This window comes from Hypanus sabinus, chromosome 4 (genome assembly GCF_030144855.1).
Source record: "Hypanus sabinus isolate sHypSab1 chromosome 4, sHypSab1.hap1, whole genome shotgun sequence".
NCBI classification, from domain to species: Eukaryota; Metazoa; Chordata; class Chondrichthyes; order Myliobatiformes; family Dasyatidae; genus Hypanus; species Hypanus sabinus.
In genome coordinates, this window is record NC_082709.1 from 110,377,101 (window position 1) to 110,401,678 (window position 24,578).

General features: G+C 40.4%; 1 protein-coding gene across 3 annotated transcripts in view; it reads right to left on the bottom strand.

Annotated features, from left to right (window-relative positions):
• LOC132393083 (RCC1 and BTB domain-containing protein 2-like) overlaps window positions 1-24,578 on the bottom strand; it is an 85,658-nt gene that overhangs the window by 5,189 nt on the left and 55,891 nt on the right. For 2 of the 3 annotated variants that reach the window (XM_059967863.1, XM_059967860.1), the window contains 3 exons: window positions 19,632-19,758; window positions 19,210-19,343; window positions 6,098-6,228 (listed from right to left, as the gene is read on the bottom strand). In XM_059967863.1, coding sequence (XP_059823846.1) covers window positions 6,098-6,228; window positions 19,210-19,343; window positions 19,632-19,758 — 392 coding nt within the window. The remainder of the gene's footprint in view (window positions 1-6,097; window positions 6,229-19,209; window positions 19,344-19,631; window positions 19,759-24,578) is intronic. The other variant, XM_059967861.1, reaches the window with a different exon arrangement.

The window sequence follows — 24,578 nt, forward strand, 5'->3', positions numbered from 1 at the left end:
GTGCAGCCAGGTTATGTGGCAAGGTTTAAATTAACTCTTCTTATGTCTATTTACCAATGAGAAAAGCAAGAAACTAGTGCGTTCAGGGAGGGGACGTTGATGACTTAGAGCACGTCAGTATGAAGGAGGAAGTGTTAAGTGTCATTAGATGTATAAATGTTAATATATTCCCCAGGGTAAGATGAGATCCCATGAAGCAAGGGAGAAGATAGCTGGGATCCTAATGAAGATGTTTGCATCTTCAGAGACCACAGATGAGTTACAAGAAGACTGTAGGATAACTAATGTAGTTCTATTATTTAAGAAATGCACCAGGAATAAACCCAAAGCAACACATCCAGATCAATTTACATCTAATACAGAAATTATTGAAGAAAATGTTACAGAATAAGATTTATGTACACTTGGAAACAAAGGGGCTGACCAAGGATAGTATGGTTTTGTGCAGGGGAAAATCCTGCCTCACTAATTTGATTAAGGATTTTTTAATGAGGTAACAAAAATAAAAGAAGAATGGTGAAGACACGGTGGTAGATATTGTCTATATTGGCTGACAAGGCCCTAAATGATTAATTAGTCCAGAAGCTTAAGGCACATAGAAGGTGGTAGGTGATATTGGAAGTCTAGTACCGGTGGTGTACTGCAGGGATCGTTGCTGGGATCCTTGTTTGCGATAGACACTTAGTAGCCATTTTATTGGATTCAAGACCCAAAAGAGATAGGAGAGATCTTAAATTTTTGCATCTGGATTTACCCAGGATATGGACAGCGTCTGTAGAAGCAAGGAAAAGCAGCAACGAGGTCATGGACTCTGTACAGATTATAGAGGTGTTTGCTGTCTTGAGGCAAATTAGGATGGATAAATCCCCAGGGCCTGACAAGGTGTTTCCTTAGGTCCTGTGGGAAGCAAGTGCAGAAATTGCAGGGGCCCTAGCAGAGAGATTTAAATCATCTTTAGTGGCAGGAGAGGTACTGGAAGATTGGAAGATATTTAATGGGGTCCTGCTGTTTAAGAAAGACTCTTAAAAATAAACCAGAAAATTATAAACTGTTGAGTTTATAATTCCCAGTAGTGGGAAAGTTGTTAGAAGCTATTCTAAGGGACCGGATAAATGAATATTTGAAAAGACAATGACTGATTTGGGATAGGCAGCATGGCTTTATGCATGGTAGATCATGTCTAACCAATCTGTTAAGAGTTTTTCGAGGAAGTTACCAGGAAAGTTGATGAAGGCAATGCTATCTACGAGGACTTTAGCAAGGCATTTAACAAGGTCCCACATGGGAGGTTGGTCTAGTAGGCTCTGTTGCTCAGCATTCAAGATAAGGTAGTAAATTGGATTAGACATTGGCTTTGTGGGAGAAGACAGAGAGTGGTAGCAGATGGTTACCTCTCTGACTGGAGGCCTGTTACTTGTGGAGTGATACAGGGATTGATGCTGGGTCTGTTGCTGTTCATCATCAATATCAATGGTCTAGATGATAATGTGGTAAAATGGATCAGCAAGTTTGCGGATGACACCAAGATTGTTGGTGTAGTGGACAGCAAGGAAGACTGTTAGAGCTTGCAGCAGGTTCTAGACCAGCTGGAAAATGGGTTGAGACTGGGCAGATGGAATTTAATGCAGACAAATGCGAGGTGTTGCACTTTGTTTGGAGCAACCAGGGTAGGATGTTACTGAGACTTGAGGACCTAAGTTATAAGAAAAGATTAAATAGGTTAGGAATTTATTCCTTGGAATGTAGAAGATTCAGGTGAGATTTGATAGAGGAGTATAGTTAGGGTAAATGCAAGCAGGCTTTTTCCACTGATATGGGGAGAACTACAAATAGAGGTCATGGGTTAAGAGTGAAAGGTGAACAGTTTAAGGGGAACATGAGGGGAATCTTCTGCACTCAGAGGGTTGTGAGTGTGTGGAATGAGCTGCCAGTGCAAGTGGTGCATGTGAGCTCGATTTCAATGTGTAAGAGAAGTTTGGATAAGAACATGGATGGTAGGAGTATGTTCTGGGTGCATGTTGATGGGAGTAGGCAGCTTAAACGGTTTGGCATGGACTAGATGGGCCAAAGGGCCTGTTTCTGCCCTGTAATTGTCTGAGTCTGTGGCAAACAGGAACAAAGAAGATCCTATAAAGGTCAGAATGTGGATGATGTACTGAATGGATATAACAGCTTTCAAAGGAGAAAAGGATGGAGAAAGTGGAAATATTGAATAGGATCAAAGTTGGTTAAATAGATATATTTTAGTTATAATAATCAAAGTAAAGATGGTCACCGAGACCAGATGAGATGTAGAGCAAATTTAAGAAAAGTAGGGATGAAATTGCAGAAATTCTGGTCACACTTTCCAATCCTCCTTGGATATGGGAATGCCAAAGGACAAAGTAAGCTACAATGTTATTCAAAACCTTGCAGCTGCAGGTCATTTAGTCCTGTGTCCTGAAATATTACAGATCATAATTCAAAGCAAAATTACTAGCCACATGGAAATACTTGAGAAGTCAAAATGAAAGGTCCCATGGATACAAAACTGGCCAAGTGTAGAAGATAGTGAACCATATTTTTTTTATAACTGGAGGAAACTTGGCTGTCAATTTCTACACTTCCCAAATCATGGGATTCATCTCTGTATCTTCCCCTCTTCAACTTTCTCCATTTCAGGTGTATGTAAGCTAGTGATTAATATCCTCACATGCCATGCATCCCATAATATAGTAATTGCTCTTCCTATAATACCCCACTCTCCCCAAAGGATTACAATCTCTCAATTTCCTTCTCATTTCTGATGTCACATTCTATAACACTGATCCAGAAATGTCTTTCCTTAATGAAGGATTCTCTCCACCACAACTGACAGGGGCCTCAACTTCCCATGATTTTATCTTCCCCTTTATTCCACAGATTTTCCTTGACCTCACCTTTCATCCATCTTCCACATTCAATCGGTAAATTTTTGCAATTTCCAACACCCCAAAATGCTATTATTATACACCTGTTCCTCTCCTCCTCTTTACAGCATTCCTAAGGAACCAACCACTCCATGATGATCTAGTTCTTTCTCCATCTGCACTGTGAGAAGAGATTCTCTGAAGCTCTGAGAGCCTACATCTGGAACATTGTGTTCAGGTCTGGAAAGATGGGAAAAATTCAAACCTAGTGAACAAATATTGATGATAGCAAGATTTCCGAAGAACACAGAGCACTGAAATAGCAATGGTAGATAATGCAGCAAAGTGGAAATTCATGCACTAAATCACACAATTTTTTAAAGTACACTGAACAACTGGGAGCATAGACACTTGAAACTTTTAAGTGAATATGTTTAAAAAGTAAATGTAATCTATGGTATTTTGAGTAGAGTATAAAATGAAGCCTTTACTAAAGTGGATGAAATTACTTCTGGACTGCAGCACTCAATTTGGACAACACAAATCAGTAGAGATGGTTAATGCTTTAAAAGAGAAGTAGAAGAGATTTTCTAGAATACACTACACCTGAAGGACTTCAAGTCTGAGGAGACTAGATTAAATGGGGATTTTACATTAAAGTTGAGAATTAAAGGAGCTTTCAAAGAAGTTTGAAAATTGCTAACTATTTTGAACTTCTTCTTCCTTATTCCATTTCCAGTTGCTGAGGAAGTCAGTAACTAGACAACAAAGTTAACATACTTAAGGGGGTAAAAAGAACCAGTACAAGGGAATATTTATTTGCACAGTGAGCTCTTGTAATCAGCTTGAACGGATAGTGGAAACAGATTCAATGGTATCTTTCAAAATGGAATTATATAAACCATATAAACCATTACAACGTGTGAGGAAAATATAGCCTATGAGCCTAACAGAAGATGAGGGAAGATCAGAAGACTAGGACAACCAGTATAGCTAGATCCTTAGGCACTTGAAAGGTACAATATCTACACATGAAAAAAATCAGAATGCTTGGCAGGGCTAGTTTTATAGGAGCGTCTTAAAATAGAGGGAAGAAATGTAGAGGCAGAGGATTTTAAAGAGAAGTTCCACAGAGGGCCTTGGCAACAGAAGGCATATCAAATACAGATGGTGCAAGTTGAACTGGCACATCCAGGAGGGAAGATGATGCAGTAACACTACAGTCTGTAGACCCTGGAAGGGGTGACACCTTGAGGGAATGTGGAAATGAGGGAATATATATACAAACTTAGGTTTGCTTGCCCAGGATCTAAGCCCGGAATGTACATCAGTGAATATAGAGCCCTTATAAACGAGTACAGCTTTGATCAGTGTCCACTTTGAAAAACCCCAAGTTTACAGTGGATAGAACAAGAGAGGACAACCAAACATTTGATTATCAGCAAGGAGTTCAGCACCCAGGCTGAAGCAGGTGAATCTGCAGAAGTGGAAAAAGGTGATCCCTGTATTGATGGTGTCATTCAAAGTTCATCTGAGGTCCAATATATGCACAAGTTCATGAATAGTCTGATCTAGGTATAACAGTTGCCAGAAAGAGAGGGAATTTATGACCACCAGTGAATGTAGCAGCTGGAGGAATTTGTTTATTCAATGTTGAACAAATAGCCCATAAAGTTAGAAGCTGCAGAGGTTTCATGAAAGTTGCTCATGAGGTGGAGCTGACTGATTCCAGCGCACAGAAGCATTTTCAGATGATGCTGCACAGAGACAGCATTGTCAGTGGGAAAGAGGAACAGGCCAAAAATAGATCCTCAGGGGGAGGTGGAGGAACACCAGGAGAGGCAAGACCATAACGCATAGGATTTCTAAAGAAATTACTCCTCAACTCTGTTCTAAAGGCATGTCCTATGTGTGCCCTTTGGTTCTAGACTCCCCCAACATAGGAAACATTCTCTCTACACCTACTCCATCTAGTAAAATGCTACTGAAATTGAACCAGCCCAATCAAGTTCTATTCAATGAAATAACTTTACAGAAACATTGGAAGTCCACTGCACCAGAGCAGCAGACATATCAGGAAAATTCAGAAGGGACGGTTTGCCTTTGATAGGATGTCATTTGTGACCTTAATAACTATTCCATAACATCAGAACCTTAGCATCAGCTCACACTGCTCAAACTCCATTCACGATCTTGAATTTAATCTTTTAGTAGGGTATGTTAATATAAAAATTGTATCACAGACTAGTAACCCAGAGGCATGAACCCAGGGGTCCCAAAACTTTTTTATGCCATGGGCCCTAACCATTAAACAAGGTTTTGGAACACTGGATGGACCAGTGAATTCAAGATCAAATTCCATCAAGTCACTCAGGAAATTAAAGTTCAATTAATTAAATAAAGATTAAGTTTTGGACCAGAAGGGAACAAGGATTGTTGTGAATTAAGCATATCCTGATAGTACAGCAATCGCCAAAGTTTACATCAGCTTTAATCTTACTGAAAGGCAGAGCATGGTCAAGGAGCTCAACCTCCTCCTTGTTCATTTTATGACTGCGGGACAGAAAGAATTCTGATTGTAAGAATGAAGGCTTGGAATTCCACATCAATTAACCTAAAAAGTTCTCTGTTGCTCTCCACATATACTATCTGACCTAATGAAATTTTCCAGAAACTCCTGTATTTATCTGAAGAAATAAGGACATATTTCAGAAGTGGAGTCTGGATAAGGAGTGGGGTTGTCAAATAATAAATTGAAAAAAGTATTAATAATATTAAATGTTAGTAATATTATCTGATGTAGTAATCAAGAAAGGAAAATGAGGCGTTTAGTAGTTTATTTGAACATATGTTGCCTTGTATAAGATGAGCTTATACATCTTATACAAGATGAGACAAGAGATCAGAGAAATGATAAGGAATTTTAGCTTCAGAATTACAGTTTCTTCTTTGAGCAGAAGAGATTGTCAAGATTTATGATGAAGAGTAACATCAGATGGTTCAAGGATGAAAAGGTGTTCAAGGTGAAGGAAATAATTGGCTAGCTCTCACAAACATATGTCAACATCTCAGGTGGGCCTAATTCCCTCCTTCATTATTGAAAATACTGCAATGAACTGAAAAGATTTTCACTTTATTAATTTAATGAGGTGGATAAAAGGATTATAATGAACATGTTGAACAAGAATAGTTTTGTCTCGATCTCCTACCTTTGCTTGGTTTTTTACTGCAGCAGAGAGTAAAGTGATGGCATTCTCCACAGAAATACCTTGTTTAATGGTCTGCTCACAGAGCTTCTTCAAGCTGTTTTCTCCATAAAATGCAGCCAAATCCAAAAGGCCTGCAAGATGAAAGGCAATAAAAATATATCATGCAAACAAAAGAAGTTCTTGCTTTCAAAATAGAACCAGCTTGTTTTTCAATTGTTTCTTTTAATTAATTGTTCTTGTATTCCCTACACACATGTATCACGGAAATTAGGGGAAATGCCTAGCCACATATTCAAATCATTCAATTCTGCAAACTACAATGAGAGCAACATTTACAGGAACTTTTAACTGATCTTGAATTATTTCACCATCCCTTCCTCCCTATACGGTCGAACTACCCATTGTGCTGCATGTTCTAGCTGGCACTCAGAAACAGGCAAAATGCTGGAGGAACTCAGCAAGTCAGGCAGCATCTATGGAGGGGAATAAACAGTCAACGTGTTGGGCTGAGACCTTTAATCAGGACTGGAAAGGAAAGGGGAGGGGAAGGAGTATAAGCTGACAGATGATAGTTGAGAGGGAAGGTAGGTGGGTGGGTGGGAGGTGGAGGTTAAAGTGGAGCTGATAGGTGTAAGTTGTAGAGGGCTGATGAAGGAATCTGATAGGACAGTGGATGATGGAAGAAAGGAAAGAAGTAGGGGCACCAGAGGTGGTGATGGGCAAGTAAGGGTAAGAAGGGGAACAGAATGGTGAATGGAAAAAGAGGGACTAAGGTGGGAGAGGAATTGCCCGAAGTTGGAGAAATCTATGCCTGTGTCATCAGCTTGGATGCTACCCATACAGATATTAGGTGCTATTCCTCCAAACTGAGTGTGGCAGTAGAGGAGGCCATGGGCCACCATGTTGGAATGGGAAAGAGAAGTCAAATTGAAATTGGTGACCACTAGGAAATCCCTCCATTTGTGGCAGATGGAGCATACGTGTTCGATGAAGCAGTCCCCCAATCTGTGCCGGGTTCAACCAATACAGAGGAGATCATAAGGGGAGTGCCAGATAGAGATGACCCCAACAGACTTGCAGTTGGAGTATCACCTCACCTGAAAGGACTGGTGGTGAGAGAGGAGGTGTAGTACTTGTCCTGCTTGCAAGATTAACTGCCAGGAGCGAGATCGGTGAGGATGGACGAGTGGACAAGGGTTACGTAGACAGCAATCCCTGCAGAAAGCCTAGAATGAGGGGGCAAGGTGTGCTTAGTGTTGAGATTCTGTTGTAAATGTGGAAGTTACGGAAAATGGTGTGTTGGATATGGAGACATGGGGGTGGTAAGGACCTAGGGCAGATGTGTGGGAAATGAGGACAGCCTCAATGATGGTGGAGAGGAAAACCCCATTCTTTGAAGAAGCCCAAGTTGGTCCATGGCCTCTTCTAATGACACAATGAAGCCACTCTCAGATTGGAGGAGCAACACCTCATTTTCCTTTTAGGTGGTCTCCAAACTGATAGCAGGAATATTGATTTTTCAAACTTCTGGTGATTTCTGCTCATCTTGGTAACATCTAACTCAATGTGCCTGGATACAATCAAAGGGCAAAGCCACACTAGGCACGGAAACAAGCCTTTCACCTAAATGCTTTCTGTACTGTTACTGGTAACATTTTGAAGGCGAGAATGATAAAGTGCCAGAAGAAATGCAAAAAAATGGGAACTATGGCAGCAATTCGAGAGATTTCTTTCAAATCATCAAGTTAAATATTGCACCCGGAAACCAAACCTCATTAGTGGACTGGGCAGCTGTGTAAAACCAGAACCAGCTGCCAGAGTGAGAGAGAAAGAGGCTAAAAAAAGAAAGCAGTAACGCTAACAGTAATAAGAGCAGCAGTGAGGAAAGGGCCAGAAAGAAATCGAAAACTGGTGGTGTAATACAGAACGCGGTGCGTCGCCATCTTTAATACAGATCCAAGGGAGCTCAGAAAAGATCAAATGAAGAGGATTGGGTAACGAAGCACGAGTATGGCACGAGGTGGTATTAGTGGTGGGTGAAATTATTAGGCCTCGCTTAAGTTAATCCTATGTTTGATAATCTGGATCACAACACACCATTATGTAGAAATACCTTGCACCTCAGGGTACACCTGGAACGTATTACCACTCCCAGGCCACACACACAACATAGCGGAGGAACTCAGCAGGCCAGTAGCATCTATGGAACAAAATAAACAGTCGATGTTCCAATCTGAGACCTTTCATCATGAGTCCAGATAAAGGGTCTGGGTCTGAAACATCAGCTGTTTATTTCCTTCCATAGACACTCCCTGACCTGCTGAGTTCCTCCACCATTTTTTGCACGTTGCTCTAGATTTCCAGCATCTACAGAATCTCTTGTGCCACTGACTCTTAAAATGCAAAGGGAGCCCTTTGTGTAACGCTGGGAACTATTCAGTTGTTTTTATACGATCTGTGGCCTAGACCACTCAGAGACTGCACAACTGTACGTTATCCAGCTGCTAGCCCCAGGAAAATCTAATTAGTGCCAGCAGAAGGGATGTGAACACTTAAAAAAAACAGATCTGAAATAAAAATAAAAGTGCTTTAAGTTCAAGGGGCAAATGAGGTGAATATAGAGGAAGGGTAGCAATAGAATCATGGTTGACCACCCTGATCCAAGAACCTAACTTATGATTTGAAACTGGTGAACTTATTGATAAGCCCTGAAATTTGTACAGCACCTATCCACAGGTTAAGTGCCATTCCTGGAGTTTTCACTGAAGGACTTGTGTAAGAAGCCAAGGTCAAAGAAGGATTGGAAGACAGCTGAAATGACACCAACTTAAACTTCAGGGTGTTGCCAGCATACTGAATGGGGGGGGGGTTGGGGAGGGGGGCAGTCTACAAAGCACTCATCCAGTCTTCTTAATATAGAACATACTGCAAGTTGAACAGGGAATAAAGTATAAAGATTGTAGTGATCATTGTAAATTGTTGTTTCACCTCGACAAGGACGGTTCAGCACAGCTTTGGATTTTTGGAAAAAGGACAGACCCTTGTCAGGGAAGGGATGCCACGCTATGAGTCAGCGAACCATGCGTCAGCCTGTTGCAGAGAGCTCTCACTGCTTCTGGATGTTGAATAGGAAACTGACATCACATGTAGTTTTGGGAAATGGCAAAAGATGATTCACTGAAAGTGAGGTAAGCGAGAACAAGTGAAATCATTCTGTGGTTCAGGGAGTGCATGAATCATATAGAAAATAAATTAGGTTGAGGAAGTTATATTTGAAGTGGGGTGTAAGTTTCAGAATTAAAATGTAGGTTTACATGGCTGTACGCTGACAGGAAATGTGGTCAAGTTATTGATGGAAGTCACTGGACACATGGTGAATACTGGTGCCATTCTGCATCCCAAAATAGAGATAGCAAGAAAATGGGTGTGTAAGTAGGAAATGGTAGAACTGCAGTCATCAAACTCCCAGCAAAAGAGGAGGTGGGAGGACCCAAGTAAGACAGGAATAACGATTTTTTTTCACCCGGAAGTGAGGCCTCAAGGAAGCAGACTCATTATGACTCATCCAGGCAGAGGAGGGAGATGTTCGAAGCAGATAGATTGAATGCACGTTCAAAGGCTGAGACAGCTCAACATGACCCCTGTTGGGAGAAATGTGGGTAATGACAGGACTGGAAAAAGACAAGTCCAGGGAACAGGTAGCTGAAGTGGCAGAACGTATCATAGGCATAGACGGCAAAAGGGGGACAAGATTTACGCTAGGAAGAATGTTCTGTGGGACAAGAACAAGCCGAAACCGAACAAGATACAGTTGAACTCAGAAGTTTACATAAACCTTAGCCAAATACATTTAACCTCAGTTTTTCACAATTCCTGACATTTAATCCTAGAAAACACTCCCCATCTTAGGTCAGTTAGGATCACTAATTTATTTTAAGAATGTGAAATGTCAGGATAATAGTAGAGAGAATGATTTATTTCAGCTTTTATTTCTTTCATTACTTTCCCAGTGGGTCAGAAGTTTACATACACTTTGTTAGTACTTGGTAGCATTGCCTTTAAACTGTTTAACTTGAGTCAAACATTTTGGGTAGCCTTCCACAAGCTTCTCACAGTAAGTTGCTGGAATTTTGTTCCATTCCTCCAGACAGAACTGGTGTAACTGAGTCAGGTTTGTAGGCCTCCTTGCTCGCACACGCTTTTTCAGTTCTGCCCACAAATTTTCTATCGGATTGAGGTCAGAAAATGATATCGTCTGGTTCATCCATGGGAGCAATTTCCAAATGCCTGAAGGTACCACGTTCATCTGTACGAACAATAGTATGCAAATATAAACACCATGGGACAATGCAGCCGTCATACTGCTCAGGAAGGAAACATTTTGTCTCCTAGAGATGAACGTACTTTGGCACAAAAAGTGCAAATCAATCCCAGAACAGCAAAGGACCTTGTGAAGTTGCTGGAGGTAACAGGTAGACAAGTATATATATCCACAGTAAAACGAGTCCTATATTGACATAACCTGAAAGGCTGCTCAGCAAGGAAGAAGCCACTGCTCCAAAACCGCCATAAAAAGCCAGACTACAGTTGGCAAGTGCACATGGGGACAAAGATATTTCTTTTTGGAGAAACGTCCTCTGGTCTGATGAAACAAAAGTTGAACTGTTTGGCCATAATGATCATCGTTATGTTTGGAGGAAAAAGGGTGACACTTGCAAGCCAAAGGACACCATCCCAACTGTGAAGCACGGGGGTGGCAGCATCATGTTGTCGGGGTGCTTTGCTGCAGGAGGGACTGGTGCACTTCACAAAATAGATGGCATCATGAGGAAGGAAAATAATGTGGATATATTGAAGCAACATCTCAAGACATCAGCCAGGAAGTTAAAGCTCGGCCGCTAATGGGTCTTCCAAATGGACAATGACCCCAAGCATACCTCCAAAGTTGTGGCAAAATTGCTTAAGGACAACAAAGTCAAGGTATTGGAGCGGCCATCACAAAGCCCTGACCTCAATCCGATAGAAAATTGGTGGGCAGAACTGAAAAAGCGTGTGCGAGCAAGGAGGCCTACAAACCTGACTCAGTTACACCAGTTCTGTCTGGAGGAATGGAACAAAATTCCAGCAACTTATTGTGAGAAGCTTGCGGAAGGCTACCCAAAACATTTGATCTAAATTAAACAATCTAAAGGCAATGCTACCAAGTACTAACAAAGTGTATGTAAACTTCTGACCCACTGGGAAAGTGATGAAAGAAATAAAAGCTGAAATAAATCATTATCTCTACTATTATTCTGACATTTCACATTCTTAATATAAAGTAGTGATCCTAACTGACCCAAGACAGGGAATGTTTTCTAGGATTAAATGTCAGGAATTGTGAAAAACTGAGTTTAAATGCATTTGGCTAAGGTTTATGTAAACTTCTGAGTTCAACTGTATCTTGCTTCTAGATTTTGGAAAGGAGGAAGCAATGGCACAGTTAGTTCAGCAAGCAACTCTATTCTGAAAACATCCTCCCTGCTAACTATCCTGAACCTTAGGTTTAATGACAAAAGATTGACTGTGGGAGGACAGAACACTGCAGGTTCAAAGGAAGGAAGGTTAGAATGACAGAAATACCCATCAGGATTACAAAGGACTACAGTGTTCAGATGGTTTGGTTTGCAAGGTGATCTGCAGTTGGGGACCATGATTACAGCAGCAATAATGAGGGTCTGGAATTCATGGGAAAACTTTTCAGGGCTACAAATAGTGTGGGGAATCCATTTCCCAGCAGCCACAATCCTCAAGGGCAATAGGAGTGGGTGAATGAAACATAACATTTGTCAGGACATTTTATTGGAAGATGTGCCTAAAACTTATCAGATAAAATAAGGAATTAAAAGAAATAGTGATGGTGAATACTGGCAGCTCAGGTTGGGTGAGCTTGCAGACAGTTCATCACCAGTCGAGGTGATATCGTCAGTTGCTGCTGTTCCTCTCCGGAAGTGCTTGCATTTATAAAGCACCCGTTTGCTTGCCTCAGTCCTATTGGTTACCCCTTCAGTTGACCTTTTGAGTTCTATTGGCTCATAGGTGGCGTCTAGCTTGACATGTTTGTTTATAGAGTTATCAGAAGAGAATCACAGAATGTTGTGTACAGACAGGATCCACTGTTCCTGGTCTAAGTACACAAAGACTGAGAAGGACACCACAGAGGTCCAGGCACAGGCACAATAATCATCAGAAACATGGTTCTCTTCAGATAACTACTGTAGGGGGTAGCCAGTCAGGACCGAGGCAAGCGAACGGGAGGTGAAACATCTGCAAGCCAATGGCCAAGCTCGGCAAACACCACAGTATCAAAATTTAGTGCTATCAAGTACAACTATCAGCTACTGCTGGGAACAAATCTAGCAAAGCAGGAAAAGGACTTGTCGGTGAAGCAACAGAAGTGACACCGGATTGACGAATAGAGTGGTAACTGAATAAGGAGGCGATAGTGTGTACAGGCTTGAGAATTAAACTGCAACTTCAACACATCAAAAAAAAATTGTTGTTTATTTTATATGGTTAAAATAAAACAACAGTTTTTGTAAGTTTCCCTAGTGGATTTTAATTTCAGGCTGTCCCTTCAAAACAAGAGTCGTGCAATAATTTGGTATTACTATTTTCATTGCCCACTTATCTACATAAAATTTATTAACCAATTCACTGCCAAGTTCTCATCGTCCTCAGCATTTTGTTCTATTTCTCATCTGTGCAGTATGCATTCCCACCCACACCTCACCAAGCTAGCTCAGTGACAATAGCACATTATGATATACAGTTACTCATGCCTAAATTTATATTTTGCATTAATGGCCTGAATTAAAGAGATCCCTGCAATTATCTTACTGTGTCTTTTTGTTTAAAGCTTTCTTCCTTTGGCTTCTGGGTTTTTTTTTAACATTTTACTTTAAGCAAATCCTTTGACTATTCAGCTATTTGTTCATATATTTGGTCATACTTGGTCATATTTGGTCATTCTGATCTCATGTTCTCAATATGTATTGCTTATCTATTTATTATTATTTATTAATATTATTTTTGCATTTGCACAGTTTGCCTTTTGCACACTGGTTGTGCACGGTTTTTCATTGATTCTATTATGATTATTGGTTTTATTGAGGATCCCCTCAAGAAAATGTATCTCAGGATTGTATACAGTGACATATGAACTTTGGTAATAAATAGTCTTCGAACTTTGATATTCCAATCTCTGTTCAGATCAAATTTGGGAGATTCTCATTAGTTTTTTTGAAACTATACAATACCTATTACATTGCTCTTGCCTATTTGTTTGTGGTTATTGTTTGCATGATATGTTTTTTTCCTCTCCACATTGGCTGTTCAATGGCCTTTTTTATGCCTATTTTTCCTCTCTGCACATTGGGCGTTCGACGGTCTTTTTTTTATATGGTTCTGTTGGGTTTCTTTGTTTTGTGCCTCCCTGTCAGGAGATGAATCTCATGGTTGTATAATATATACATACTTTGATAGTAAATGTACTTTGAACTTTGATCTTGTCCATTCCTTCATTATCTCTTCCAAAACTATGTTTAGTTAAACTTGCCTTAAAGCCTTTCAGAATCATTGCTGATCATTTTTATTATGTTTTCTATATTGGTGCTGTTTGACAGCTTCATTTATTATGCATTCCAGTATTTTTTCTTCATCCCAGTCATCTATGAATCTCACGCTTTATTCTATTGTTTTTAAATATAATTACAGCGTTGCTTGTACACCAGACACCAAGCACTATCTCCTCTTCCATGGAGCTTTGGAAATAATAAACACATCTCTGCTTCTCCTTTCCGTGCCTCATTATGGATGCATGCTATCCCTCAACTAAATCTTTTGATTGACTGTAAGTTAACAAAAACAGTGCAGACCCCTGGTGTATCTGTAATACATACTCTCCAACTAGCTTTCGATTCCCTGCCCTGACCACCTCATTTTCACCAAGGATGTCCAGTCCCTATACACTTCAAAGCCTCATCAAGAAGGGCTTCAAGTTCTCCACTTTGTTCTCAACAAAAGGCACAATGAGTTCCACTCCATCTGGCAGAACAATTTCTCCTTCAGCTCCTCCCACTTTCTCCAGACTTAAAGGTAGCCATGGGCACTCACAAGGGCCCCAGCTATGCCTGTCTTTTTGTTGGCTACGTAGAACAGTCCAGGTTACAAGCCTTCTCCAGTAATGCACCCCAACTCTTCCTCCGCTACATTGACAACTGCATTGGTGCTGCACCATGCACCCATGCTGAGTTCATCAATGTTGAGTTGGCCCAAATAAACAGCTGCCCTGATTAAGTGATGGCCCAATTAGCTGGAATCCACTGTATATTGAACTTGATGAACAGCTTGTGCAGTGTCTCATACCGAAGGAAGGATACACTTCCTATAAAGGCTTAGGCCAATTCATATGATGTGAAGAGAGCACAATCAGACTATTACCACGTTCCCAAGAGTTTAGGAAATTATTATATCATACCATTGTGCTCAGGGATTATATATTCAAGACAGAGAATAATAGGTTTGTGGATTCTGAAAGGTTATAGGGATATAAAGATAGTAAAGGAAGATGGAATTGAGATGGAAGAATTTACTTAATGATGTAGCACAGTTCAAGTGACATCTGGCCCTTTCTGTGCCTTGGTCGAATGTTCTTACCGGTAAATAATTTTCGATAAATAGCCATGTTTCATTCATTCATGCTAGTAGTAGGTCTACTCCAAAATCTATTGCCTCTGATTAAACGATTGTGTTGAATAATACACATGGTGGTGGCATCCGTCGGTCTCGAGAGACCATGGATCTGCGCCTGGAGTTTCCAGGGCGCAGGCCTGGGCAGGGTTGTATGGGAGACCAGCAGTTGCCCAAGCTGCAGGCCTTCCCCTCTCCACGCCACCGATGTTGTCCAAGGGAAGGGTACTAGGACCCATACAGCTTGGCACCGGTGACGTTGCAGAGCAATGTGTTGTTAAGTGCCTTGCTCAAGAACACAAAAACTCTGCCTCAGCTGAGGCTCGAACCAGTGACCTTCAGGTTACTAGTCTGATGCCTTGCCCACTAGGCCATGCGCCAACACAATAATACACATAACTGTATCTATATATATATATGTGTGTGTGTGTGTGTGTGTGTGTATGTATATACGGTGCCAATAAAAAGTATTCAACCCCCTTGGAAGTTTTTGTTTTATTGTTTTACAACATTGAATCACAATGGATTTAATTTGGCCTTTTTGACACTGATCAACAGAAAAACTCATGTCAAAGAGAAAACAGATCTCTACAAAGTGATCCAAATTAATTACAAATAAAAAACACAAAATAATTGATTGCAGAAGTATTCATCCCTCTTTTATATGACACAGCAAATCACCACTGGTGCAGCAAATTGGTTTAGAAGTCACATAATTAAATAAATAGTATTTGTTTTTAGAGACCTGAGTGCAGCCAAGGTGTTTCAATTGATTGTAGTAAAAATACACCTGTATCTGGAAGGTCCAACTGTTGGTGAGTCAGTATCCTGTCAAACACTACACCATGAAGACAAAAGAACACTCCAAGAAACTCCATGAAAAGGTGATTGAAAAGCACAAGTCAGGAGGTGGATTAAAGAAAATTTCCAAGTCACTGAATATCCCTTGGAGTACAGTTAAGTCAATCATCAAGAAATGGAAAGAATATGGCTCAGCTGTAAATCTGCCCTGAGCAGGCCGTCCTCAAAAACTAAACACGAGGAAATCTGCAGATGCTGGAAATTCAAACAACAACACACACAAAATGCTGGTGGAACACAGCAGGCCAGGCAGCATCTTTAGGGAGAAGCGCTGTCGATGTTTCGGGCCGAGACCCTTCGTCAGGACTAACCGAAAGGAAAGATAGTAAGGGATTTGAAAGTAGTGGGGGGAGAGTGGCTGTGTAGGGAGGGGCTAGTGAGGGAAGCCACCAAGAGACCTATGACAACTCTGGAGGGGTTACAAGCTTCAGTGGCTGAGATGGGAGAGACTGTGCATACAGAAACTGTTGCCCGGGTGTTTCACCAGTTGCAGCTTTATAGGAGAGTGGCAAAGAGAAAGGCACTGTTGAAAAAAACTCCCATGAAATCTCAGCTACAGTTTGCCAGAAAGCATGTGGGAGACTCTGAAGACAGCTGGAAGAAGGTTCTATGAAACCAAATAATGAAATAGAGCTTTTTGGCCATCAGACTAAATGCTATGTTTGGTGTAAGCCAAACACCGCACATCATCAAAAACACACTATCCCTACCGTGAAACATGGTGGTGGCTGCATCATGCTGTGGGGATGCTTCACTGCAGCAAGCCCTGGAAGGCTTGTGAAGGTAGAGGGTAAAATTAATGCAGCAAAATACAGGGAAATTCTGAAGGAAACCCTGATGCAGTTTGCAAGAGAACTGCAACTTAAGAGAAGATCTGTTTTCCAGCAAGGCAATGACCCCAAACATAAAGCCAAAGCTACACAGGAATGGCTGAAAAACAACAAAGTCAATGTCCTGGAGTGGCCAAGTCAGAGTCCAGACCTCAATCCAATTGAGAATTTGTGGCTGGATTTGAAAAGAGTTCACGATCCCCATGCAATTTGATGAAGCTTGAGCAGTTGTGTAAGGAAGAAATGGGAAAAATTGCAGTGTCCAGCTGTGCAAAGCTGATACCCATCCACACAGACTCAAGGCTGTAATTGCTACCAAAGGTGCATCTACTAAATACTGACTTGAAGGGCGTGAATAATTATACAATCTATTATTTTGTGTTTTATATTTGTAATTAATTTAGATCACTTTGTAGATATATATATATATATATATATCTACACACACACACACACACACAGCTACTGTGTGTTTTTATACTTCATTATATTAATAGTTATTTTAATTTAAAAGTCCATTGGTTCAGCTGATCTTAGATCAATTTTTTTCTGCCCTTTCGTTGATTTTCCACTGATTTTTCTGCTTTATATCTAATTTCTTTATCAGATTTTTTTTTACAATTTATACATTGAGACCTTAATCCAAATGTGTTCAAGATAACAATCCTTTCTGCCTCAGCCACAGAGCCTGTACTGCAGGAAATGGCACCACTCCTTTGGTCACAACTTTACATGGGTAAGGATAAGATAGTGAGCTGCAGTTGGTCCCAAATAGTTTCACACACATATGTAATACAAACATATGCACATATTTCATATAAATATACACAATTGGAGAAAGCCAGATCATACATCTCTACAGATAGGAAGGTGAGATAGGTAGAAAGCAACTGCAAAGTAGCCCAAACCTTTGGAGAGAAGGTGCAAATATGAATAGCACATACCGGTAGAGGGTAAACTGGCAGGCTTTTTGAGGGGGGGAGGGGTTGAAGAAAGTCTCTTATACTAGATTTGATTAGAAACGGATTTTAGCTGACAGTGCTACTATGATATTAATACAATGATGATAACAATCTGGATTACTAAGCTATGAGGAGTGAAACCAATAAATTTCTTAAATTTGTCTGATATACAAGATGGTACTATTCACCTTTTTTAACAAAATTCTGAATAATATCACAAGATCATAAGAATAATTATGGAATTTCCTGCTCTAAAGTCTGAATGTGGCACTTTTAATACGACACATATTTCTTAAAAATATAAATGACCTGCCATTTGAGGGTATGGCAGGAAACTGGTTGGACATTGTGTGCAATTGCAGCCTACAGGCCCTAGGTGGGGCTGTGGAACAATAATTCACCCAAAACCCAAATGATATTGCAGCACATTAACATCAAATAATATGTTTTAATCCCTCTCACCTTTGAAACATGTCTCTCCCCACTACCATTCCACACCCCCACCCTCACGTCTATTGAATACCATGAAAGTATAGATGTTTCACTATCAGTGTTTACATTAGGCACCCAAATTCCAGAATTTCCCATCCAGGCACACCAGGAGGATCTCAACAGTTAGGGCAGCTCACCAAGACCTTTAGGGATTGTTTAGGATGATAGACAACTTGCTTAAACTGATGAAAGTCTGTGGCTCAATTAGTAAAGCTCTTGCACCTTAGTAAGGGGTTCTAGAATCAAACAGAATTGAAAGGGAGCTGACTGCTGGCAAAGGAGCCATTCTGGTAAGGCTTGAAACTGATCTGTACCTGCTCTCTTAAGAGCTATAAAATATCCCTTTGCACTACTTTGCAGTACAGAATGTGTGTTACCTTGGGTGCATTTATCACTCAACTGACATTAAACAAGGGTATTTAGTGTATGCAGTTACAAACATCGATGACCTCTCAAGGCTAGTTTACTCATTGTCAATGTTTTGGGTGCCTCCTGAGTTTCTGAAAACTGCTGCTCAGCAAGGCAGCGTTCTTTCTCTCTTCATCTGAGACAGTTTACTGATATCCCCTCCCCTCACATGTATTTTATTTCCTACAAAAAAATAACATTGCTTGAAGACAATTCTTCAATTTACAAAAGGGACACATTCCGGGAAAATACAGCTGAACAAAATTTTGTCAATCAAAAGTGCTAGGCCAAATGCATTCTGGAAATTTTGGTACAATGTATTTATTTGTACAGAGTGGCACATTATTCATTATAGTGACAAACAGCCTTGTAAATTGAAGATAATCAAAGTCAATAACATTATTGTGAAAATTCATGTCAAACATTCATACACAAAGAACACCATTACCAAAAGCATCTTCCATTTTGTGGACTGCTTCCCAGCGCAGTCAGCGTTATATAATTACTAAGTAACACATTTGTGAAATAAACAAGCACATTATTGTATAATAAATACACTAATATATTAAAACACCTATGCAACAAGTGTTGCTATAATTAACTCACTAGAGAAACCCAGAACGTAAGAAAGTCTGACTTCCGACCTGGGAATAGCCCAATGATGATCAATATTTTTTAAGTTACACTTACTGGTAATCACAAGAATATATAAGCATCAGTAAATCATGTAAGGTGATGTTTAGAAATTCTTCCAACAGGCCCACCTTGGCAAGAGAAATTTCAGTTACAATATTCTTCTCTTAGTAAAACAGATATAAGGGTACAGTACCTATTGCATCCTCAGGAGCTACATTGACTGAGTCTGTATAGAGGTATTCTAGAAAAGCACGGTACACTGGATAGCTAAACTGGTCAATTTCAATCACTTCTTCATCATGGAGCATGGATCGTAAATGTTGGGACCTGCACAATTGAAACAAATATAGCATAGACTAGAGGGTAACTTCCGGTTAGTGTAAAAACCAAGTATTTTAAACCTTACTTCTTCGAGAGAATAAAAAACTCAAATATTTAACAAATCTAATTTACATACCTTTTGCTAAGCCTCATAGCAAACTCCTTCATAAGAATGCACACTTTTTTTGGAAGAACATTAATGAAATCTCCAATAATTAGAGAGTGAACCACTCACTTCCCGTATTTATGAACAATTCCTGACATGACCTTGTTTCTGAGGATTTCGACCATTACCTTATTTTGAGAACTGCTTTGTGAGCATGAATAGTCTTTCCGTCCACAAGGAACTTTAAATCTGAAGTTTCCATGCTGTCAAATTCTTTCTTCATTGATTGTGCTACTGTCAAATGATTATCACTTTCTGTACAACAGAACAGAGGGCCCAACATAAATTAGAATGATGGAAGGACTTGTGAAAGAACAAACAATAACATTCAATGTGCCAATCTTTCACAAAACAAGAACAATACGGAACTTTTTAAAAGCTTTTTTAAATTTTATCTGCAAAACTTCTTAAAATAACTTAATTTTCCCAGAATATTTGTTGTGAACAGCTCTTTAATTATACCTGCCAACAGCAGCAAAACTTAGTGTAGTATTCTATTTCTTTTATTTCCTGTTTGAAAGAGGACCAACCAGTTCAGAGTTTACTGATCTACTCTAATTTTTTTTTAGCAAGTTACAGATCTATTGCAAAATTTGCTTATTATTGCAAAGTTTAATTTTGCTACTTCAATCTTTCAAATGCCACATTTATCACATCAATTACTTTCCCATGAGGATACAGAAATTACAACATGGAAATAGGCCATTTAAACATTCTGTATAGGTGCTTGTCTACAGCAGCAAGTAATTTAATCTCAGGCATCAACCTTGTTTCTAAATCTCCTTATCACCTTTTCTGCCAAGTACTATTCACCCAGGCTGGAAGTAAGTTAGAAAGTTGGAAACCACTGAAATAAGGTAATCTTTCCTACGTGTGTGATAACAGGGCACAGTGAAAAATAAATATGTGGTTAGCCAGTTTCGGTATGATTAAAAGTTAGTTAAACTTAAACAAACCAGGAACTTTCTTGAGGTTTAATTACCACTGTAGAGAAAGGAGAATATATCCCTGGATATCCATCAGACATCTAGAACATCGAACACAGAACAGTACAGTGCAAGCTAAAGAGCAAATCAAAAACACCCAAAGGCTAATCCCTCTGATGTCCATCTCCTTCCCCATGTGCCTAAATGTCCCTTAAAAGCCTCTGATGTATTTGCCTCTATCACCGTACCCCAGGCAGTGCATTCCAGGTATCCACCGCTCTCTGAGTAAAAACCCTACCCCTCATATCCCCCTTAAATCTACCCCTCTCACCTTCAATGCATGCCCTCTGCTATTAGGCATTTCAACCCTAGGAAACAGATGCTCTCTGTCCACTCTGTCTGTGCCCCTCATAAGGTATCACATGGTACATTACACAAGAAACAAACTCACAAGTAGAGGGCAGTTAAAGGCCTGTTAAAATACAGAAAATGGAGTCTTCTTCAGAATGGCAAACTCTTGCCAGTGGGGTATCAGTTTAGGATTTTCAGCAATCACTAAGATTAAAGGACAGTGTAGCATACAGAAGCTTGGTGACCCTACTCATGTCACCTACTGGACGTGTTATGACTGCACAGCTTAGATCCAGTCCATTTCTTGATGGAAGCAGAGAGGACGGGGGGGAGACTGTTTGGCTTTATCTACATCACAAATCTTCCACTTAAACTGACCTGTACTCTGTGCTCTATTTTCTCCAAGCTGGCACATAATAAATCTGAAGCGCTGATTTACATGATCAGTTGGATCTATTCACCTAATAAAGAAACTCCCAGAAAATTACTCACGAGCCCATCCATTTCACTCAGGCCAAAGGCCACTTCCACATTCAAAAACCTCCTCAAACACCACCTCTCTTCGACCAGCTGCATTGTCTAATTTGTTTTCTTTTTCTTTAACCCTCTTGTGAATTAATCCAGGGAATTAAAGAAGCACCCTAAATGCAAGCTTTGTTTTTTGATTCTTTGGTCGCCACGGTTAAAATTCTGCTGATCACTGTCGGTATTGTTAAGTACGAAGCAAAAATGTCAATTCGCAGCAGAGGCAGATTATGTTTTACACTCCTCCTAATGAAGGCTATCATGCACAAGATCAAGCTGCACAATCCTTGAGTGCAGTTCAGTGTTAGGATGTGTACATGCTTGCTCCACACGTAATGAGGTGTGTTGGGGTCATCTACTGTATCCGGTGCTCTTGGCCTGGCTTCCTCTATATCGGTGAAACCCTACGTAGATTGGTGAGGACCACTTCGTTGAGCGCCTTCGCTGTCCCGTCCACCACAAAAGCTGGAATTTTTCCTCTGGCCACCTATATTAATTCCAATCCCCATTCCCATTCTGACCTGTTGGCCTATGGCCTCTTCTACTGCCACAATGATGTCACTCTCAGGTTGGAGAAGCAATACCTAATATTGCATCTGGGTGGCTTCCAACTTGACAGCACGAACATCAACTTCCAGTCATTTCCCCCACCTCTCCTTTTTCCCTTTTTCCATCCCCTGTTCTGGCATGCTTCACTTCTCCTCACCTCCCTCTGGTGCTCTTCTTCCTTCCCTTTCTCCTATGGTTTACTGTCCTCTCCTCCTTCTTCAGCCCCTTACCCCACCACCCATCACCTGCCATCTTGTACTTCTTCCCCTCCCCCTTCCTTTCCAGTTGCTCTGGATTTCCAGCACCTGCAGAATTTCTTGTGTGTACATAATGAAGCAGTTGTTTCTTCTGGACGCAGTGGATTATAATTCTCTATACTGTGCTGGTCCCAATACCACTTGACTGCTATCAAGATGTAAACTGTGCGATCTCAAGGTTCCTATCAATAACTTTGGAGGCAATTTCCCCTGCTACAAAGAAGGAAAACTAATACCATTAAGCTGTTCAGAGAGTCACCTCTTCAAAGTAATTACCCCAACCCTCGCAACTAGCTTGGTGCCAACTCTGTTATGCAAGCACAACACTGCAAGCAGGTGTGGACAACATGCAGATTTGTCTGCAAGTTTGACACATAGTATGATCAGGCCACAACAGAATTTCACAAAAGCAGCAGCTCCCAGCACACCACCGCAGAATACTTTCTGCACCGTTTTTCCTAAAAAGCTATTGAGTATGAACGTTTAGATCTACAGTAATACTAATAATAAAGGACAAGCATTGTGCTTCCTCCTTCAAGGACTGTTCCCCAGGCACATGAAACACTGAAGTACTGATGTTCCCCCTTTCTGAAGCAGAGGAATTCCAATTATATCTACTGAGCTTGCAGGGGAACCTGCCTATGTTGATGTTCCAATGAACTTGCTGTTTTCATTCTTCATGTAACCTGCGAGTGATTTCTGGTGTGAGCGACTCTCTCCTCCTAACATCCAAGATATAAAACCTGCTATTTGCCTGGATGAGTGCAACTCTTAAAATCACTCATCCGGGACAAAATAGTCTGCATGAATAGCATCTTATTCACCACTGCAATTGTTTACTCAGCAAGTAATGTGATATCCATTCATTTTGTTGAATAGCAGCCACAATGAAGCTAAAGTACGTGGGCTGTTTTGTTCTGAATGGTGTTCAGTTCTTAGAATTGCAGTCATCCAGGCAAACGGGCAGTATTTCACCATGGTCCTGAACTTAGCTTTGTACCTTTAAGAAATAGGAGGGGTTAGTCATGCAGCAAAGAAAATCTACAACAAATGTATTTATGTTGTTTCTAAATCATCCACAACATTGACAGCGGGGTGATTTGGTAATAGTAATAACATTGAAAGTTTCAGGTACATTGAATTTTCATTTTCACACATCAGCCCACGTCTGAATACCACAAACAGAACAGCTTTAGTGGGGGGGTGTCACTTTACCTAGAAGTGGGCTTAGTGGATTATTTTGTGTCAAAAAGGGTGTGAACTTCTGGGGTATATTCAGAAGATTATTACCATTAGCAAAAACCCCCACTATGAAGTCAATATGGTGTCCGCTACATTACTTTTCCACTAACAATGATAATAATGATTAGTATAATATTCAATTCAAAACAGCTACTAAGATTCTAACTTTAAACATGACTCATTCACATGGATTCATCTAGTTCCTATGTCAATAAAATAGTTTTTGATGATTATGTCAACTCAGGCATGAGAGGCCAGTGTTGGGCATTTTCATGCCTTACAAGGCGCGGAACAAAAGACTGTGTGGTGTGCCACTCATCACACAAATAGTTTTCAAACCACAGGAACAACACCAACAGCCATGATGGACTATAATAACACCAGCCAAAACTAAAGCTAAATGAAAAAGCACATGAACACTCAAAAACTAAAACAGGTACAGGCCACTGCGAAAGACGCAATGAACAACACAGCTAAGATTTAGAAATAGAAAGTGCACCTGAAAAGAAAATTGCAATATACTTCAAAATCATCAGAAATAAATTTTACAGTTAATAAGATTAGGACAATCAGAGGCAATATGAATCCTTTAAAACTGAAAATTAAAGGAAATGGAAGAGAAATGTACAAGTATTTAAAACAGAGGCTGCACATTAACAGAGCTGCTGCTCTGCTGTATGGGTTCAATCCTGACCTCAGGTGGAGTTTATACATTCTCCCTGGGGCCATCTCGGTCTCCTCCCACCTCCCAAAGACATAAGGGTTGAAAAGTTCATTGGCCACTATTAATTGCCCCTAGTATCTACGTGCATGGTGGAACCTGGGGGGGGGGGGGGGGGAGTGGACGAGAATATGGAAAGAAGCAAGATAGAAGAGATTCGTGTAGGATTAATGTAAACCAGTGGTTATGGTCGGCACAGTTTCCAGGTCATTCTGTTCCATGATTCCATCACAGGCTGTGAGACTGATCCTGAGATGGGATCCTGATAGGGACTCAACAAAATGTGTGCAAACAAAACATCACAGACTATTTGATTTTTTTTCCAGGTAAGAGTAGCATAATGCTCACATGATTAGGGTACTTATTGTGCAGTCTTACCAATTTAATTCCCGTTTCAATATGAAAACTACTTCTTGGTACAGTAGACAACAGATGCAGGAGTAGGCCATTCGGCCCTTTGAGCCAGCACCACCATCCAATGTGATCATGGCTGATTATCCACAA